The 15,654-nt window shown below is 49.5% G+C and overlaps 1 protein-coding gene across 1 annotated transcript; it reads left to right on the top strand.

Annotated features, from left to right (window-relative positions):
• Positions 1-10,828: 10,828 nt before the first annotated feature.
• On the top strand, positions 10,829-15,363 carry CXXC1 (CXXC finger protein 1; the record flags this gene model as incomplete). Its single annotated transcript, XM_084252704.1, has 14 exons — positions 10,829-10,965; positions 11,066-11,166; positions 11,467-11,702; positions 11,791-11,970; positions 12,364-12,390; positions 12,468-12,713; positions 12,879-12,986; positions 13,120-13,304; positions 13,598-13,805; positions 13,889-13,999; positions 14,128-14,177; positions 14,319-14,415; positions 14,747-14,899; positions 14,979-15,363. The coding sequence occupies 14 exons, from the start codon at positions 10,829-10,831 to the stop codon at positions 15,123-15,125; spliced, it is 1,986 nt and encodes a 661-aa protein (XP_084108830.1). The 3' UTR covers positions 15,126-15,363.
• Positions 15,364-15,654: the final 291 nt, after the last annotated feature.

Genomic DNA, 15,654 nt, shown 5'->3' with positions numbered 1-15,654 from the left:
GAGTGGGGAGCAGAGCAGGCAGAAGGACCGAAGTACACTGCTGAGGGGAGCAGCGGGCGGCAGGAGAGGTCTGCGCGCCATGCGGGACACTCCTCCGGTGGCCGGGGAGCAGCCGGGGATCGAACCGGCGCCACAGAGGCCGCGGGCAGCTTCGCAACCCAGCGCTCAACCGCTGCGCCACCGGGGAGGCCCTACTCCCTAACATCTTAAAAGAAAGCCCAGATTCCTTGGCTTGGCCTACAAGTCCACATATCCTTGTTCCTGTCTACCTCACCAGCCTCAGCTCTCAGCCTTTCTTCCTGGGCAGTTGTTTGCACAGGAACAGCCGTTTGGGGTAGTTGCCATTTCCAACCCCACTCTGCACGCTGTTTGACACCTTCACCTCTTGTTTCACGATGTTCTTCTGTCTACAGTATCCATCAGACCACAGACCCCTTTTATCCTCTGAGTAATTCTGAATCATGAATCATCTTTCGAAATTTAGCTCAATAATTTCCTCTGCAGGCAATCTTCCTTGACCCCTTCAGATTTGGTCAGATTTTTCTAAAATTTGCATTTCCCTTTTATTCATAAAATACTTTCAAATATTTCCGAAATTGTTTGATTTCATATCCCCTCTCCACCTACATCATGAGTTTCGCACAGGAAACTCTATTTCCTGAGTCCACCTTTTCCTTCGAACCTAGGCAGCAGAATCCCACAGCAACCAGTTCTGGGGGCGTGACCAATCGTGAGGCGCGTTCTGCGCACCCTCAGCAATTGAACCCCAAAGGAAGTCCCGCGTCCCGGCATCTTTGGTTCCCATGGCGACAGAACCCACTTCCGTTCCTTTATTGCAAAGGTATCTCTTCCCAGACCCAGTGCAAGAATAGAGGGTCAGGCGTCCTACAGCGAGGACGTGAAGGGCGCCGCTCGAAACATAGTGATCACAGTAAAACGCGGGCGTTGGGGGTGATTTCTCCCTCTCTCTCCGCCCCCGTGTGTCTAACCCCATCCAGCTGGACCGCAGTTCCCATTTGGTGGGGTGCGTGATTTGTTATGTAGTAAGATTTGACTGCCTAACCGATGGCCAAGGAGCCAGCCTGTACTGTATTATATATATATACGATATTAATATCTATGTCTCTGGAAAATCATCCTTCGGGTTCATTGAAGACCCTTCAGTCTCCAAGACACACGTGTGAACTGTCCACTTGGCAGGGGATGTATCTGTCCCGGGAGATACCAGGCTCAGAGGCAGGAGACAGGGGTTCTGAGCCCACCATTAACCAGCTTGAGGTATGGAACAAGTTCTGCATTCTTTGGAGTAGGGGGCTGTAGAATGTGGTGAACGGGCAGGCCCTTGTGTCTGTTTTCCCTTGGCCTTCTCCAGCTTTGTTTTCAGTTCAACCCTTAGAGTGGCGTGGGGAAGCTGACTCTGCAGACTTGGAAAATGGAGGGAGTGTGGAAAGATGACTGGAAGGACCGTGGTGGTGGCAAGAACTGGAGGAGTGCTTGCTTGCCAGACTGTGGATTGGTTCTACCTAGCGCTGTAAACTGTTGGAGTAAGCCCCCAAAGTCCTGTTTCCATAGAGTCAGTATTTGTAGTCCAGAAACCCTCCATCTGCATGTAATGCAATTACAAAGATACTGATTTAGTCACTGCAGTGTGTGCAGCATGAATTATCCCGTGCATTACTGGTGGGACTATAAAGTGATGCAGCCACTTTGGAAAAGAGCTTGCTGCTCATCAAATGATTAAATAGAGTTACCAAGGACCCAGCAATTCCATTCCTAGGTATATACCCAAGAGTAATAAAACCATATGTTCCATGCAAAATCTTGTGCAAAATGTTCATGGCAGCATTTTTTTTATTATTGCAGAAAAAAAGGAAACAATCTAATGTCTGTCAATGAATGAATATATGTGGTATGTCCAAACAACGGAATAGTTAGGCCATAAAAAGGAATGAAGTACTTTCACATGAATGAAGCTTGAAATGATGCTAAGAAGCATAATTGTATAACTATATGATTCCATTAAAAGGAAATGTCCAGTCTAAGCAAATATAGAGAAACAAAAAGCAGATTTGTGATTCCCTATGAATGGAGGTGAAGTTGAGAGAAATGAAGAGTGACTACTAACAGACAGAGGTTCCTTTTGGAGGTAATGAAAATGTTCTAAATTGTTCTAAAATGTTCTAAATTGTGGTGATTGTTGCATAGCTGTGAATATACCAAAAACCACTGAATTGTACACTTTATTTTACTGTGGTGATTGTTGCATAACTGTGAATATACCAAAAACCACTGAATTGTACACTTTATTTTATTTTTTTTTATTTTAAAGATTTATTTATTTATTTGTACAAGCAGTGGGTACAGTCAGAAGCGCGGGAGGGTGAGAGAATTCACCAGAGCCAGAGTGGGGAACAGATCAGGCAGACTGACGAAATACACTGCTGAGGGGAGCAGCGGGTGCGCCATGTGGGCCCTCCTCTGGTGGCCGGGGAGCAGCCGGGGATCGAACCGGCGCTGCAGAGGCTGCGGGCAGCTTCGCAGCCTCAGTGCTCAACTGCTGCGCCACCAGCGGAGGCCCTGAATTGTACACTTTAAATGGGAGAAATTTATGACATGTAAATTATATCTCAATAAAGTTGTTTTTAAGAATCACAATGAGATAAACAAAAGAAAATACATTGCTAGTAAAACTTGTTAGTCACTTTGGAAAAGTGTAGCAATTAAAAAAACTAGACATATACATACCATATCATATCATCCTAGATATGCCGAAAACTATACATGTCATACCATATCATCCTCTAATCCCTCTTAGATATTTATTTACTGAGGAAAAATGAAAATTTTTGTTCATACCAAGAAATTGTAAGCAAATATTGATAGCAGTTTATTCATAACCATCAAAAAATGGAAACAACCGAAATGCCTGTCAATAAAATGTGATTAACTAGTCATAATTAAATAGTGGCAACTTACTAGTTATAGTTAACTAATCAGAGCTATTCATAACTAACTAGTTGTCATTAACTAGTCATATTCAGTCACAACTACTTGTGGTTAATGAGTCTTAATTAGCCACAACCAACTAGTTGTGATTAACTAGTTCTTACTAACTAGTCATAACTGGTGGCAACTAACTTGTCACCACTGACTAGTCACCAGTAACTAGTTGTGACTACCTAACGAGTTATAATTAGTTAGTCACAACTAACTAATTGTTGGGATACAGAGTGCCAGTAGTGACCCACCCAGTTCAATAACAAACCACAAAAGAAATAGTGAAATTTATTACAAGTCCTAGAGGAAGCAATAGGCATCCCTCCAGGGCCCTGGGGAGGTCAAGGCAAAGTATAAACAGACAGTCATGACAGGGACTTCTGCTTTGGAGTGGAGTTCTTTGGGATTTCCAGGCTAGGGCCAAACTGATCAATTCAAACTAAAAGAAAGGGTTTGGCAAACCCCATGTGGGTCCTACCTAAGAGGCACATAAGGTATATAGGCACTGGGAACTAGGGAAGACTCACTCACAGGGGCTATTGGGAAAGTCATATCAGGCCCTGACCCTGCCACTGCTATCAAGGGCAAGCACTTGCACGAGGGGACTAGTGTCAGCTTAAGATCCCTGTAAAGAACTTAGTCAAACAAAATGAATGTGGAAGAAGCAATACCATGGGGTAGCTTAAACTTTCCAGAGACTTAAGAGATTTCCTGGTGAATGTGAAGGGTCAACCAGCAACCAACTACAGATTTGTCCCACAGATCACACTAAACCAGAGGAGTCAGATAACGGGTAACACAGGTGGTGACTTCTCTTTTCCAGAAGGGTCAGCTCTAAACTGCAGTCAAGTGCTTCCATAGCCTGTGGTTATATTCAAAGGGAAGTTGATGTGGAAAGCCTTTGTGCTCAACTGAAATTGGGGAGGTGGGTGAGAGACTACCTTTTGTCTATTTCTACAGGACTGATTGTCTGTCTTGGTTTGGGGGAATCCAGAGCTTTCCACTAAGATTCAAATAACACTTAAGCTTTGCTTACTTGGCCTCTGTGGAGATATCAGGATGTCATGATATAACTGTTCCCCTGCAATTTTTCAACTATTAAACCAATCATGAACTCCTAGAATATAATTCTTGGCGCAAATACATTTTGCTCATGGTCTTTTTAGAAGTTGCAGATTCAATTTGCCCACATTTTGTTAACGACTTCTGCCCAGAGAGAGGTCTTTCCTCCTTGGTTTCTGGGAGGTAATACTAAAGCCATCTAGTGTCAGGCCCAACAAGAATGTCTGCATTCCTGGAGGTTTTGGTTACTGGATAGTGTAACAACATGCTGTAGTGTGGGGACTGGTCATGCTACAAAGACTAACAATGTGATTTAGGGTGAGGGCTTTAGGTAGGATGACATTAACTTGACCTGTGGGGGATTGGAAACTGAAATCAAGCACATGGGCAGCAAGTGACATCTTTGTTTTGAAACTCCATAAAGACTAAGTACAGGGACTCCCCAGTGGCGCAGTGGTTGAGCGCTGGGTTGCGAAGCTGCCTGCCGCCTCTGCAGCACCAGTTCGATCCCCGGCTGCTCCCCAGCCACCGGAGGAGGGTCCCACATGGTGCGCAGACCTCTCCTGCCGCCCGCTGCTCCCCTCAGCAGTGTACTTCGTCAGTCTGCCTGTTCTGCTCTCCGCTCTGGCTCTGGTGAATTCTCTCACCCTCCCGCGCTTCTGACTGTACCCAGTGCTTGTATAAATAAATAAATAAATCTTTAAAAAAAAAAAAAGGACTAAGTACAAAGGTCTGGGTGAATTTCCCTGGTTGACAATTCTCCATGTGTATACATACAGTATACTGTATACATACAGTCAATAGAAGCAGCTAACACTGTCCGTGACTCCTTAATGGGAGGATAACTGGAAGCTCTGCCTTGGAAGCCAGGACTCTGTCCCATGGCTGATTTTAATCTGGTATCCTCTCACTGTGATAACAGGACAACAGCTTTCAATGAATTCTATGAGTCCTAGAAGATTAGTTGAGGACGCCTAAACTTACAGTTGATCAGAAGTAATCATAGTTTTGGGGAACCTTAAACTCTACAGAAACATCAGAAACTAAGATAATCTCTTGGAGATCATTCCTCAAATTTTGAGCATCTATGATCAGGGAATATATTGATCTTGTTTTGCCGCGGACCAGCGCAGTGGTAGACTAGCAAGGCCGACTCAGGGATGAGAAACTGTGCAGGGTGGTCAAGGATTTGGCGCATAAATGACAGACAGACACACTTCAGGAGTGAATATCTGACTGTAATGTGCTCAAATCATTATGCATTTTTATACATTTTCAAACAGCATTAGATTACATAAGATCAACAAAAGATGATATCCATCATAAATGACGTAAGTGATATATTTTCTTGTTTTTCATAAAAGATGTGTGCAGTGTTCCATAGCAAGGTACAATTTTTTAAATAATGATTACAAGAAACTAAGCGTAAGTGGTTAACCATATATGAGGTGTAACTATGGCTACATTATTTCCAAACCTGTTTTTCTTGTTCTATACAAGTGCCTTGATTTCCCTGACAACGTATTTCTACATCATAGACTTCTAATACTCTTTTGATCTAGCCAAAACCATATTGAAATATTAGCTTTACTATGCACTAAATATGAAACCCATGGCGACCCTAACTCTTTGATTCTGTTCCTGAGATTAGATGTCTTTTAGTTAATTTATTAACTATTCTTTTACTATTTGGGTAAGTTCCAGTATATAATGTAGGCTCGTCAGTAGGTTATGTAACTGCATTCTCTCCAGGACTACCTTGAAGTGGTTGCCATGGACGTTTTCCAATAACACAAATCTCTAAGTGAGGTCTTGACTGTTGGGGGAAGTTTCCCAGCTACATCTTGTAATTGTTTTTTATAATTACTATAGCATTAACCAGAGAAATACTATGTTTAAATTTGTCCATTACTTCATACAATAATTCCATGAAACAAGGAACAACTCATGACCAGAAAAGTCAGCAGAGGACAGTTCAGTAATAGTACCGTCACCAGATACATTCTTAAGAGTCAGGAAATGAACAGACAAAGGGTTACTTATATTGCTACGCAAGAAAAGTAAACATATTATGAGCATAACTATCAGGAGCAATCTTTTCGGGGTTCGATATGTTATCCGCAGTAATCTTCTCGGGGTTTGAGGCGTTCCTCCTGTGTGCTCGGTGCCTTGACTGCGCCGAACATCAAGGACTTATCACTTGAGTTCTGCCGCGGGAGGGGGCGCCGCAAGTTTGGTATCAGAGAAAAGAGTCCCAAAAAGAGATGTATTCATTCTTCTAATTTCTCAAAGACTTTGTATATTGTTGCTTTTTTTCTTCTTTAATATTTGACATAATTTACAATTGAAGCTCTCTGGACTTGGGGTTTTTCTCTGTGGGGTGGTTTTTAATTAGAAATTGAAACAATTTTATTGTGATGTCATTACTCATTTTCTATTTCTTTATGTGTTAAATTTTTGTTACCTGACTTTTTCAAGGAATTCATCCATTTTATTTAAGTAGTTGTATATGTGAATAATATTTTCTTTTGAATACCTATAGGATCTGTACTGGTGGCTCCTTTTTGATTCATAATGTGGTTAATTTCTCACTGCTTTTTCTTAATTAAGTCATACTAAAGTTAATAACACATTTCAAAAATATAGCTATTAAATTTAAATTTATTTAATCCAATTTAATTATTTAAATTTTTTTCATTACTTTAATGCATTAAGGTGAATTTGAATTAAAAAGTAAATGAAGGGCTTCCCCTGGTGGTGCAGACAGTTGAGCACAGCACTGTGGAGCTGTCCACAGCCTCTGTAGCACAGGTTCCATCCCAGCTGGCTGGCGAGAATCCGACATGGCATATAGCAGACTTCTTCTGTCTCACCCACTGCTCCCCTCAGCAGTGTATTTCAGTCAGTCGGCCTGTTCTGTTCCCCACTCTGTCTCTGGTGAATCCTCTCACCCTCCTGTGGATCTGGCCTCTACCCCAGTTCTTGTATGCATGAATAAATAAATCTTTAAAAAAATGTAAATGAAGTAAGCTAAATTGAATAAGTTAAATAACATTAAATAAATTCTCATGTAATAAATTAAATCAAAATTAAATTGAAATTGAATGATATGCAATGACATTGATTTTAACAAATTGATATTAAATTATATTAAACTAAAATAAATCAAAATTCAATTATGTTAAGTTAAATTTGAGTAATTAAATTGAAACTGGAAGCTGAAAAGGACTTGAGAGAGAGGAGGGAAGAAGAAGGCACATGGAGCAGAGAGCTATGTGAAGAAGAAGCTGGGCTTGCGTCTCAGCCTGCAGTAGGGACTTGGGAGACATCTGAAAGGAGACACTTAAAAGAGATATGGATGCTGGTGGTAAGGCTAACAATGGCAGCCTTTGTCTTGACTTGTATTTTGATTTTGCTCCTTTCTGTCCAGACTTGCTTGACCCCTTTCTGCCCTTTTCCTATGGTTTCCCACCAGAAATTGCCTTAAACCTATGGCATGCTTCCAGGCATTAGTGGCCCTATTTTGGGCCAACCCTGTTTGGCTGGGCATTTACACACGAGGAGAAGGGTAACCTAGTGTTTCACGGGGAAACTATTTTAACTACATTCATTGTCTTCTCTAGTTGCACACAAATTTTATTATAGTTTTTTTTTTAAGATAGATTTATTTATTTATTTATTTATTTATTTATTTATTTATTTATTCAAGCACTGGATACAGTCAGAAGTGCAGGAGGGTGAGGGAATCCACCAGAGCCAGAGCGGGGAGCAGAACAGGCAGACTGACGAAACACACTGCTGAGGGGAGCAGTGGGTGCGGCAGGAGAGGTCTGCACACCATGTGGGACCCTTGCCCTGCAGCCGGGGATCGAACCGGCGCTGCAGAGGCTGCGGGCAGCTTTGCAGCCCAGTGCTCAACCACTGCGCCACCGGGGAGGTCCTATAGTTCTTTTTTTTAAGATATATTTTATTTATACAAGAACTGGGATACAGGCCAGATGCGCAGGAGGGTGAGAAGATTCACCAGAGACAGACCCGGAACAGAACAGGCAGACTGAGGAAATACACTGCTGAGGGGAGTAGCCGGGAGACAGGAGAGGTCTGCCGCGCCATGTGGGTTGCTCCGAGGCCGGCGGGGATGAACCGGCACTGCAGAGGCTACAGACAGATTCACAGCGCTGTGCTCAACCCCCTGTGCCACCAGGGAGGCCCCTATAATTCTTTTCTATTGAAGGTCTTATACACCAGGAGTACGCTTTGTCTGTATTCGGAGAATGGCAGAATCCATTTAGAGCAGGCAGGTTTGGGGGTCCGGGATCCCCCTCATCCTGCCTGCTTATAAATACATTTAATGAAAAATATAAAGAGTTATGTTAATTAGAATAAAGTACAAGCGTTAATTCAACGTTGATCGACAAAATTAAGGCAAGTCTTCTGCTGTACCTGAAGTTTTCTGTAGTTTAAAAGCCAGTTTTAGTAGGTCAAAGAACCCAGGTGCTCTGTGTCGTGGGAGTCTGTGGTGGTGTGGACGAGACCATGAAGAAAAGTGTTTAGAAAAGTGAAACAAACAAACAACAAACAAACAAACAAAACCGACTTTCTAAGCCTCAAGCAGTGGCATCACTAGTAGTAAATGAGTTGCTATTATGTCCAGAGCCAAGAAATCCAGAAAAACTGGAAAAACATGGGTAAAAGAAAAAAAAATCTCGCTTTAATCGGATTCCTTCCCTCCACCAGAAATAAATCCCTTCTGACTTTGAAAGTGAGGGTGTTGACATTCACTGGGCCACGACTCCTTCCGCGGAGATGGGTGGGGGTGCGGGCTGGGATGGGGGGTAAATATTGACCTGTTGTGTCTCCTCTGACCACTTGGTCGCCCGGGGTAGATCATTACCGAGGAGCCATCAGGCTCTCTGACCTGTGTAGATTTTTTGGGGGGTACCTAATTTAAATTTAAAAGAACTAACTTTAGGGGAGAGCATGTTGAGAACGTACGTCCGGGAGGGCCACAGAGGACGTCACCGGGCACCGTGACCTCCGCGCGGGCGGGCGGAGGCGGCTGAGTGGAGACAGTGTCCCCCGTCTCAGATCGACTTCGGGCCGGCCGCTCCTCACAGACACCCCCGACCACTGTCCTCTGCGGCCTTTCACCGCTGCCCGTGCTAACTCTGAGATGTGGGGACGCTCCCGCACGGACCCCAAGGCTGGACCCGGCCAGAACCGGCCGAGAAGCTGCCCGGAGCGAGGGCGGGAGGGGGAGGGGCGGAAAGTGGCGGGAGCTGGTGTCTGAGCCAGAACAGAGCTCAGTTCCCTTCGCTGGGTAAGACGCACAGCCGGGCGCCCCATCAATACACGCGGGAGGCAAAAGTGACTGGGAAGAGGAATGAGCGAAACTTGATTTAGGTGAACTATCCATTTCCCTGTGAACTTTTCTACCCCGCCAACTGCCGCCCTACGGAATCGACTGCCAAGATGGCGACGCCCTCGCGTTGGCGGCGATCGGGACGCTGCCATGTGTTCCTCCTAATCGTACGGACTCGGCCATCTTACGGAATCAGATTCCAAGATGATGGCGTCCACCAGGGATTCGTGCACTAGGCGCGGCCATATTGCTTTAAGAAGCGATACCGTACAAGTGGTCACTGTACGGACTCGACCGACAAGGTGGCGGCGCCCTCGAGATAGGCGCGGCCATGTTTCCAGCGAACCTATGGACCAGGCCGCCTTACGGTCTCGATAGTCAAGATGGCGGCGCCTGAGAGACGCTCGGGTTTTAGGCGGGCTTGTCCGCGGTATATCCGACGCACCGGGCCTGCGCAGTAAGTGTACGGTGTCCCGGAGGCGCGCCAGAAGCGGAAGTAGTTGTGGGCGCCTTGCAACGGCCGGGGACGCCACCGAGTGGCCTGTGTAGGTTCGCGGGTCGCTGGCGGGGTTCGTGAGGGGGTGCGCCGGGAGCGGAGAGATGGTGAGTATGGGGCATGGGGAGAAGGTCGGCGGTAGAGGTCAGTGGGGTTGGTAATGGAGGGGTCTGGCGGCAGACGCCTGGGGGTCTGTGGTAAACAGTAACGTGAGTCTGGGCAGAATGGTGGGGGCCGTGGAGAGCCTTGGTAAGGGTCTGTGGGCAGAACGGTGGGGGTTTGATGGTCTGAATTTTTTTTTCCTGGTGTGTGAAGCATCTGGGAGTTCTGTGATGTGCCATCATTATGGGCGTCCCTAATGTAAGTTTAGTAGGAATCCCTGAGGGTAGTTCGTGGGAATCAGGATACCGAGGATGGGGGGGGGGCGGGGGTTCTTTGGCAGCGTGATAAGGGGTTTTGCGGTGTCAGATGATCCATGGAGAACCGTGCTGTGGGGGTTTTGTGGGGTAATAACAGAAGGTTAGTGGGGAACTGTGATGGGAAGTCTGCAGAGTAAATTATGCGAGGTCTGTGAGAACCTGGAATGGGAGTCTCTGAGGAGCAACCATGGGGGGCGATGTGCGATGAGCAAGAGGGTGTTTGGGACGAGCTGTTAGGAGTGTGTGCATAGAGTAATGAGTGTCAGTGTGGTGAGTGAATGAAGGTCTGAGGCAGAGTGAGTGATAGGACTTTATAAGCTGTGTGGGAGTGTCACAGTGTGTGGGGCTCAGGGGTGTGTGGTGGGGAGGGGCCTGGGGAGCGTGATGGAGAGATTGAGGAGCTGTGATGGGCAGGGTTGGGGATCTGTGATGAGCCATGTGGAGCTGTAAAGGAGGGCAGAGGTGCATGAACCGTATTCTCTAAGGAGTATAATGGGGGGAATCCCACAGGAGGGGGATGGTTCGGACCCAGAGCCTCCAGATGCCGGGGAGGACAGCAAATCAGAGAATGGGGAGAATGCACCTATCTACTGCATCTGCCGAAAGCCGGACATCAACTGCTTCATGATGTGAGCCGGGGCGAGGTGGGTGGGGCTGACACCTGTCAAGTTGGGTGAGGCTGATGGGTCCCAGCCCTCACATCTTCACCACTGGCCCCATCCTCTGCAGCGGGTGTGACAACTGCAATGAGTGGTTCCATGGGGACTGCATCCGCATCACTGAGAAGATGGCCAAGGCCATCCGGGAGTGGTACTGTCGAGAGTGCCGAGGTGAGGGGTGGAATGACAGGGCAGGTGGGTGGGCTTTCAAGGGATCCGGAGGAACCGTACTGAGGGGCAAGGGGAGGAATGAGATGTGTCTGGGGGCAGAGTCATTTTTGGCTGGTGAGCTGGACCTGAGGCTGCTTTATGAGCCATAATTGAGGGTCCCCCCTGGGGGACATTGCTGCCCCGGAGTAGGAGGGGCAGAGCGGGTGGATAGAACGGAAAGGGAGGGAAGAGGAAGAAAGAGTTTTGGACGATCCAGATCCCCCAAAGCTAACCCACCTGGGACATGTCGTCTGCCCACAGAGAAAGACCCCAAGCTGGAGATCCGCTATCGGCACAAGAAATCACGGGAGAGAGACAGCAATGAGCGAGACGGCAGTGAGCCCCGGGATGAGGGTGGAGGGCGTAAGAGGCCTGCTCCGGATCCAGAACTGCAGCGCCGGGCGGGTTCAGGGACAGGGGTTGGGGCCATGCTTGCTCGGGGCTCTGCTTCGCCCCACAAATCCTCTCCACAGCCCTTGGTGGCCACACCCAGCCAGGTAAGTGGTTACAATGACGGTTGTAAGTAAGGTGGTACCATCTCAGACCCAGCTTGGGTTCCTGATTTCTGCCTGGGCCTTCACCCAGCATCACCAGCAACAGCAGCAGCAGATCAAACGGTCAGCCCGCATGTGTGGCGAGTGTGAAGCCTGCCGGCGCACTGAGGACTGTGGCCACTGCGACTTCTGCCGGGACATGAAGAAGTTTGGGGGCCCCAACAAGATCCGGCAGAAGTGCCGGCTACGTCAGTGCCAGCTGCGGGCCCGGGTGAGCATGGGCAGAACTGGGCAGGGTCAGGTGGGTTGGCCAGTGTGTCCAGGAAGAGCTGGAGGAGCCAGGTGGGATGGGGCCTGATCACATAAAGAGAGGTGGGAAGGGATCTGGACTGTTCAGATGAATGGAGTGAGGTCGGGTATGCTGGGCTAGCAAAAGAGTCCCCCACCATAGGTAGGTAGGGTAGAACCAGAAAGGTGGTCAGGCATGTCAGGGCAAGTAGGGCAGGGCTGAGCATGTCCTGGTGATGTGGGGTGGAGTGGGGAGCAGGTATGTCTGGAAGCCAGGAAGGGCTAGTGGTGGGGCCAGGCACTTGTGGGAGGGACTAGGGCAGGGCCACCCTCCATTCACCTGGGGCTGACCTGGGCCTTCCTCCTGCCGGCACAGGAATCCTACAAGTACTTCCCTTCCTCGGTGAGTCCAGCTCCCCAGGGCGGGGCGGGGCATGCGGGCAGGGTGGTCAGGGCCAGTCCTGAGATTCTGCCCCGCAGCTCTCGCCGGTGACGCCCTCAGAGTCCCTGCCAAGGCCCCGGCGGCCACTGCCCACCCAGCAGCAGCCACAGCCATCACAGAAGCTGGGGCGCATCCGTGAGGACGAGGGGTCAGTGGCGTCATCGGCAGTCAAGGAGCCACCTGAGGCTACCGCCACACCTGAGCCACTCTCAGATGAGGACCTCCCGCTGGACCCTGACCTATACCAGGACTTCTGTGCGGGGGCCTTTGATGACCACGGCCTGGTGAGCAGGCAGAGCGTCCCGCGGTGGAAGGGTGGCGGTTTCAGAAGCAGAGAGTACCCATAATGAGGAGAGAGGCAGAGGGTATGGAAGGCTCATTTGGGAACCACGTAGGTGGTGGGGTGGTCCCGAGTGGGGCGGGTGGGTCAGTATTTGCCTGACTTGCAGTCCTGGATGAGTGACGCAGAGGAGTCCCCGTTCCTGGACCCTGCGCTGCGGAAGAGGGCGGTGAAAGTGAAGCATGTGAAGCGTCGGGAGAAGAAGTCTGAGAAGAAGGTGATGGAGAGGGTAAAATGGCTGTGGGAAGGCAAAGGCCGGGGCCGTATGGGGCAAGAGCGAGAAAGGGGGTGGAGAGGAAAGTAGGAGGAGACTTCAACTCCACCCTGAGCTGATCTGCCTGGCCCCCTAGAAGGAGGAGAGATACAAGCGGCATCGACAGAAACAGAAGCACAAAGACAAATGGAAACACCCGGAGCGTGCTGATGTGAAGGACCCTGCATCCCTACCGCAGTGCCTGGGGCCTGGCTGTGTGCGCCCTGCCCAGCCCGGCTCCAAGTATTGCTCAGATGACTGTGGGATGAAGTTGGCAGCCAAGTGAGTCTTTGCTAAGGGGTTCAAGGGAGTCAGGGAGTAACGGGTAGGACAGGACTGGCAGTTTGCCTGCCAGTCAGTCACCTGCCCACCATTCAGTCAACCAAGCACCCGTCCTCTATCCATCCACCCATCATCCACCGTTCAGTCGCTCATGTGCTCACCCATCTGCCATTCAGTTGTCTACTGCCATTTCACCATTTAGTCATCCAGCCACCTCTCACCCTTGGATCACCCCACTCACTCATGTTGCTTGCCACCTTCCCTGCCTGCACCCACCCACTGCCTCCCTGCAGCCGCATCTATGAGATCCTCCCTCAGCGCATCCAGCAGTGGCAGCAGAGCCCCTGCATTGCTGAGGAGCACGGCAAGAAGCTGCTTGAACGCATTCGCCGTGAACAACAGAGCGCCCGCACTCGCCTGCAGGAAATGGAGCGCCGATTCCATGAGCTTGAGGCCATCATAGTGCGTGCCAAGCAGCAAGCTGTGCGTGAGGATGAGGAGGTGAGTAGCTGAGGGTACAGATGGGTAGGCCCTAAGACCTGGTCTGGTCTGGCCTGACCTTATCGCTCCTTTCCCCTGTGCAGAGCAACGAGGGTGACAGCGATGACACAGACTTGCAGATCTTCTGCGTCTCCTGCGGGCACCCCATCAACCCACGTGTTGCCTTGCGCCATATGGAGCGCTGCTATGCCAAGGTCAGGGTGTCAGCCTGAGGGGGCAGGTGGTGTGGGGACATCGGCGGGCTCTAGGGGACAGATGTGCTGTCTGGGCAGTGCACACAGCACACATCCACAGTGCCCTCCATTTGTGCTCATCCCTCTAGTATGAAAGCCAGACGTCCTTTGGGTCCATGTACCCCACGCGCATTGAGGGGTGAGTGTGGTTGCAGTGTGGATTTAGAGGGAGGTCAAGGATGGGGTCAGGAATGGCATGTGGGGCGGGCATGGGCATAGGTGAGGGCAGCTGGTCGCCTTCCTCTCCCTCCAATCTCCTCTCTCTCCTCCAAACCTCCAGGGCCACACGACTCTTCTGTGACGTCTACAACCCTCAGAGCAAGACGTACTGTAAGCGGCTCCAGGTGCTGTGCCCTGAGCACTCACGAGACCCCAAAGTAAGGTTCTTCTTCGGCTCTCCCGATTTTGTCCTTTCTTCCTCACTGCCCCAGATTTGTCTCTTCCTTCCTCACGTTCTTCCTTGCCTTTTTCCTGACTCCTCCCGCTCCTCCCACTTACCCTGCCTCAGCAGGCTTCATGCCTCCTTTCCTGTTTTCTCACCTACTCGTCTTCCCCTTTGCCTGTCTCTTCATCCTGTTCACCTGTCCTATGCCTTTCCACTTTCCCCGAACCTTCCGTTCTTTCCTGCCTCTCTCCCTGATCATTCCCTGTTTCCGTCTTCCTCCCTGTCTGACCACCCTACAATCATGCCCACCCTTCTCCCTGAAGGTGCCAGCCGACGAGGTATGCGGGTGTCCCCTTGTTCGTGACGTATTTGAGCTCACCGGTGACTTCTGCCGCCTGCCCAAGCGCCAGTGCAACCGCCACTACTGCTGGGAGAAGCTGCGGCGTGCTGAAGTGGACCTGGAGCGTGTGCGCGTGGTAGGTTTTAACGCTGGGTGTGGGTAGGGCCGGCCAGGGCTTCCAGAGCCCCTTCTCACGGCTCCTGCTCCCCTGGCAGTGGTATAAGCTAGACGAGCTATTTGAGCAAGAGCGCAATGTCCGCACGGCCATGACAAACCGGGCAGGATTGCTGGCCCTGATGCTGCACCAAACCATCCAGCACGATCCACTTACTACCGACCTGCGCTCCAGTGCTGATCGCTGAGCCTCACCGGCCCAGAGGGCCTCACACCCTGCGTTCCAGGCAGGGGAACTGCCCTGAATCAGCTGTTTGTTCTGCCATTCATCTGTTTCTCCAGTTGTCCCCGAGTTTCTCCCCATGTCCATCCACCATTTGACTGCCCATCTGCCCTTGACAGAGGGCCTCAGAATTTCCTCCTGTTCTCGTCTACCTCTCCATTTCTCCATTTCTGTGCCTGGGTGCGACTGCGGAGTCAGTTCACCCTTGCCTCCCCTCTCCCTGGTTTTGTTAATAAAATTTTGAAGAACTTAGGAAGATAACTATTCACAGTCTCCAAACTTTCTCCAGTAGCAATACTATTCCCAGCAGACGGGCTGTGAAACACCTTACTCAGGTGGGGCGAGAGCACCTGTGCAGGTGTCTAGAATACAGCTGGCACCACTCTGTGCTCTGCAGGACACTACGCCCTTGAGCATGGGGATGCGACTTGCTGGGGAGAGCTCTTTCCATCATAAGACATTGGGTAGGTATCCAGTTAGCACTCAGAGTGTGG

The sequence above is a fragment of the Talpa europaea genome (assembly GCF_964194135.1).
Source record: "Talpa europaea genome assembly, chromosome: 13".
Taxonomy (NCBI): domain Eukaryota; kingdom Metazoa; phylum Chordata; class Mammalia; order Eulipotyphla; family Talpidae; genus Talpa; species Talpa europaea.
This window is presented reverse-complemented; position numbering and strand designations above follow the sequence as displayed.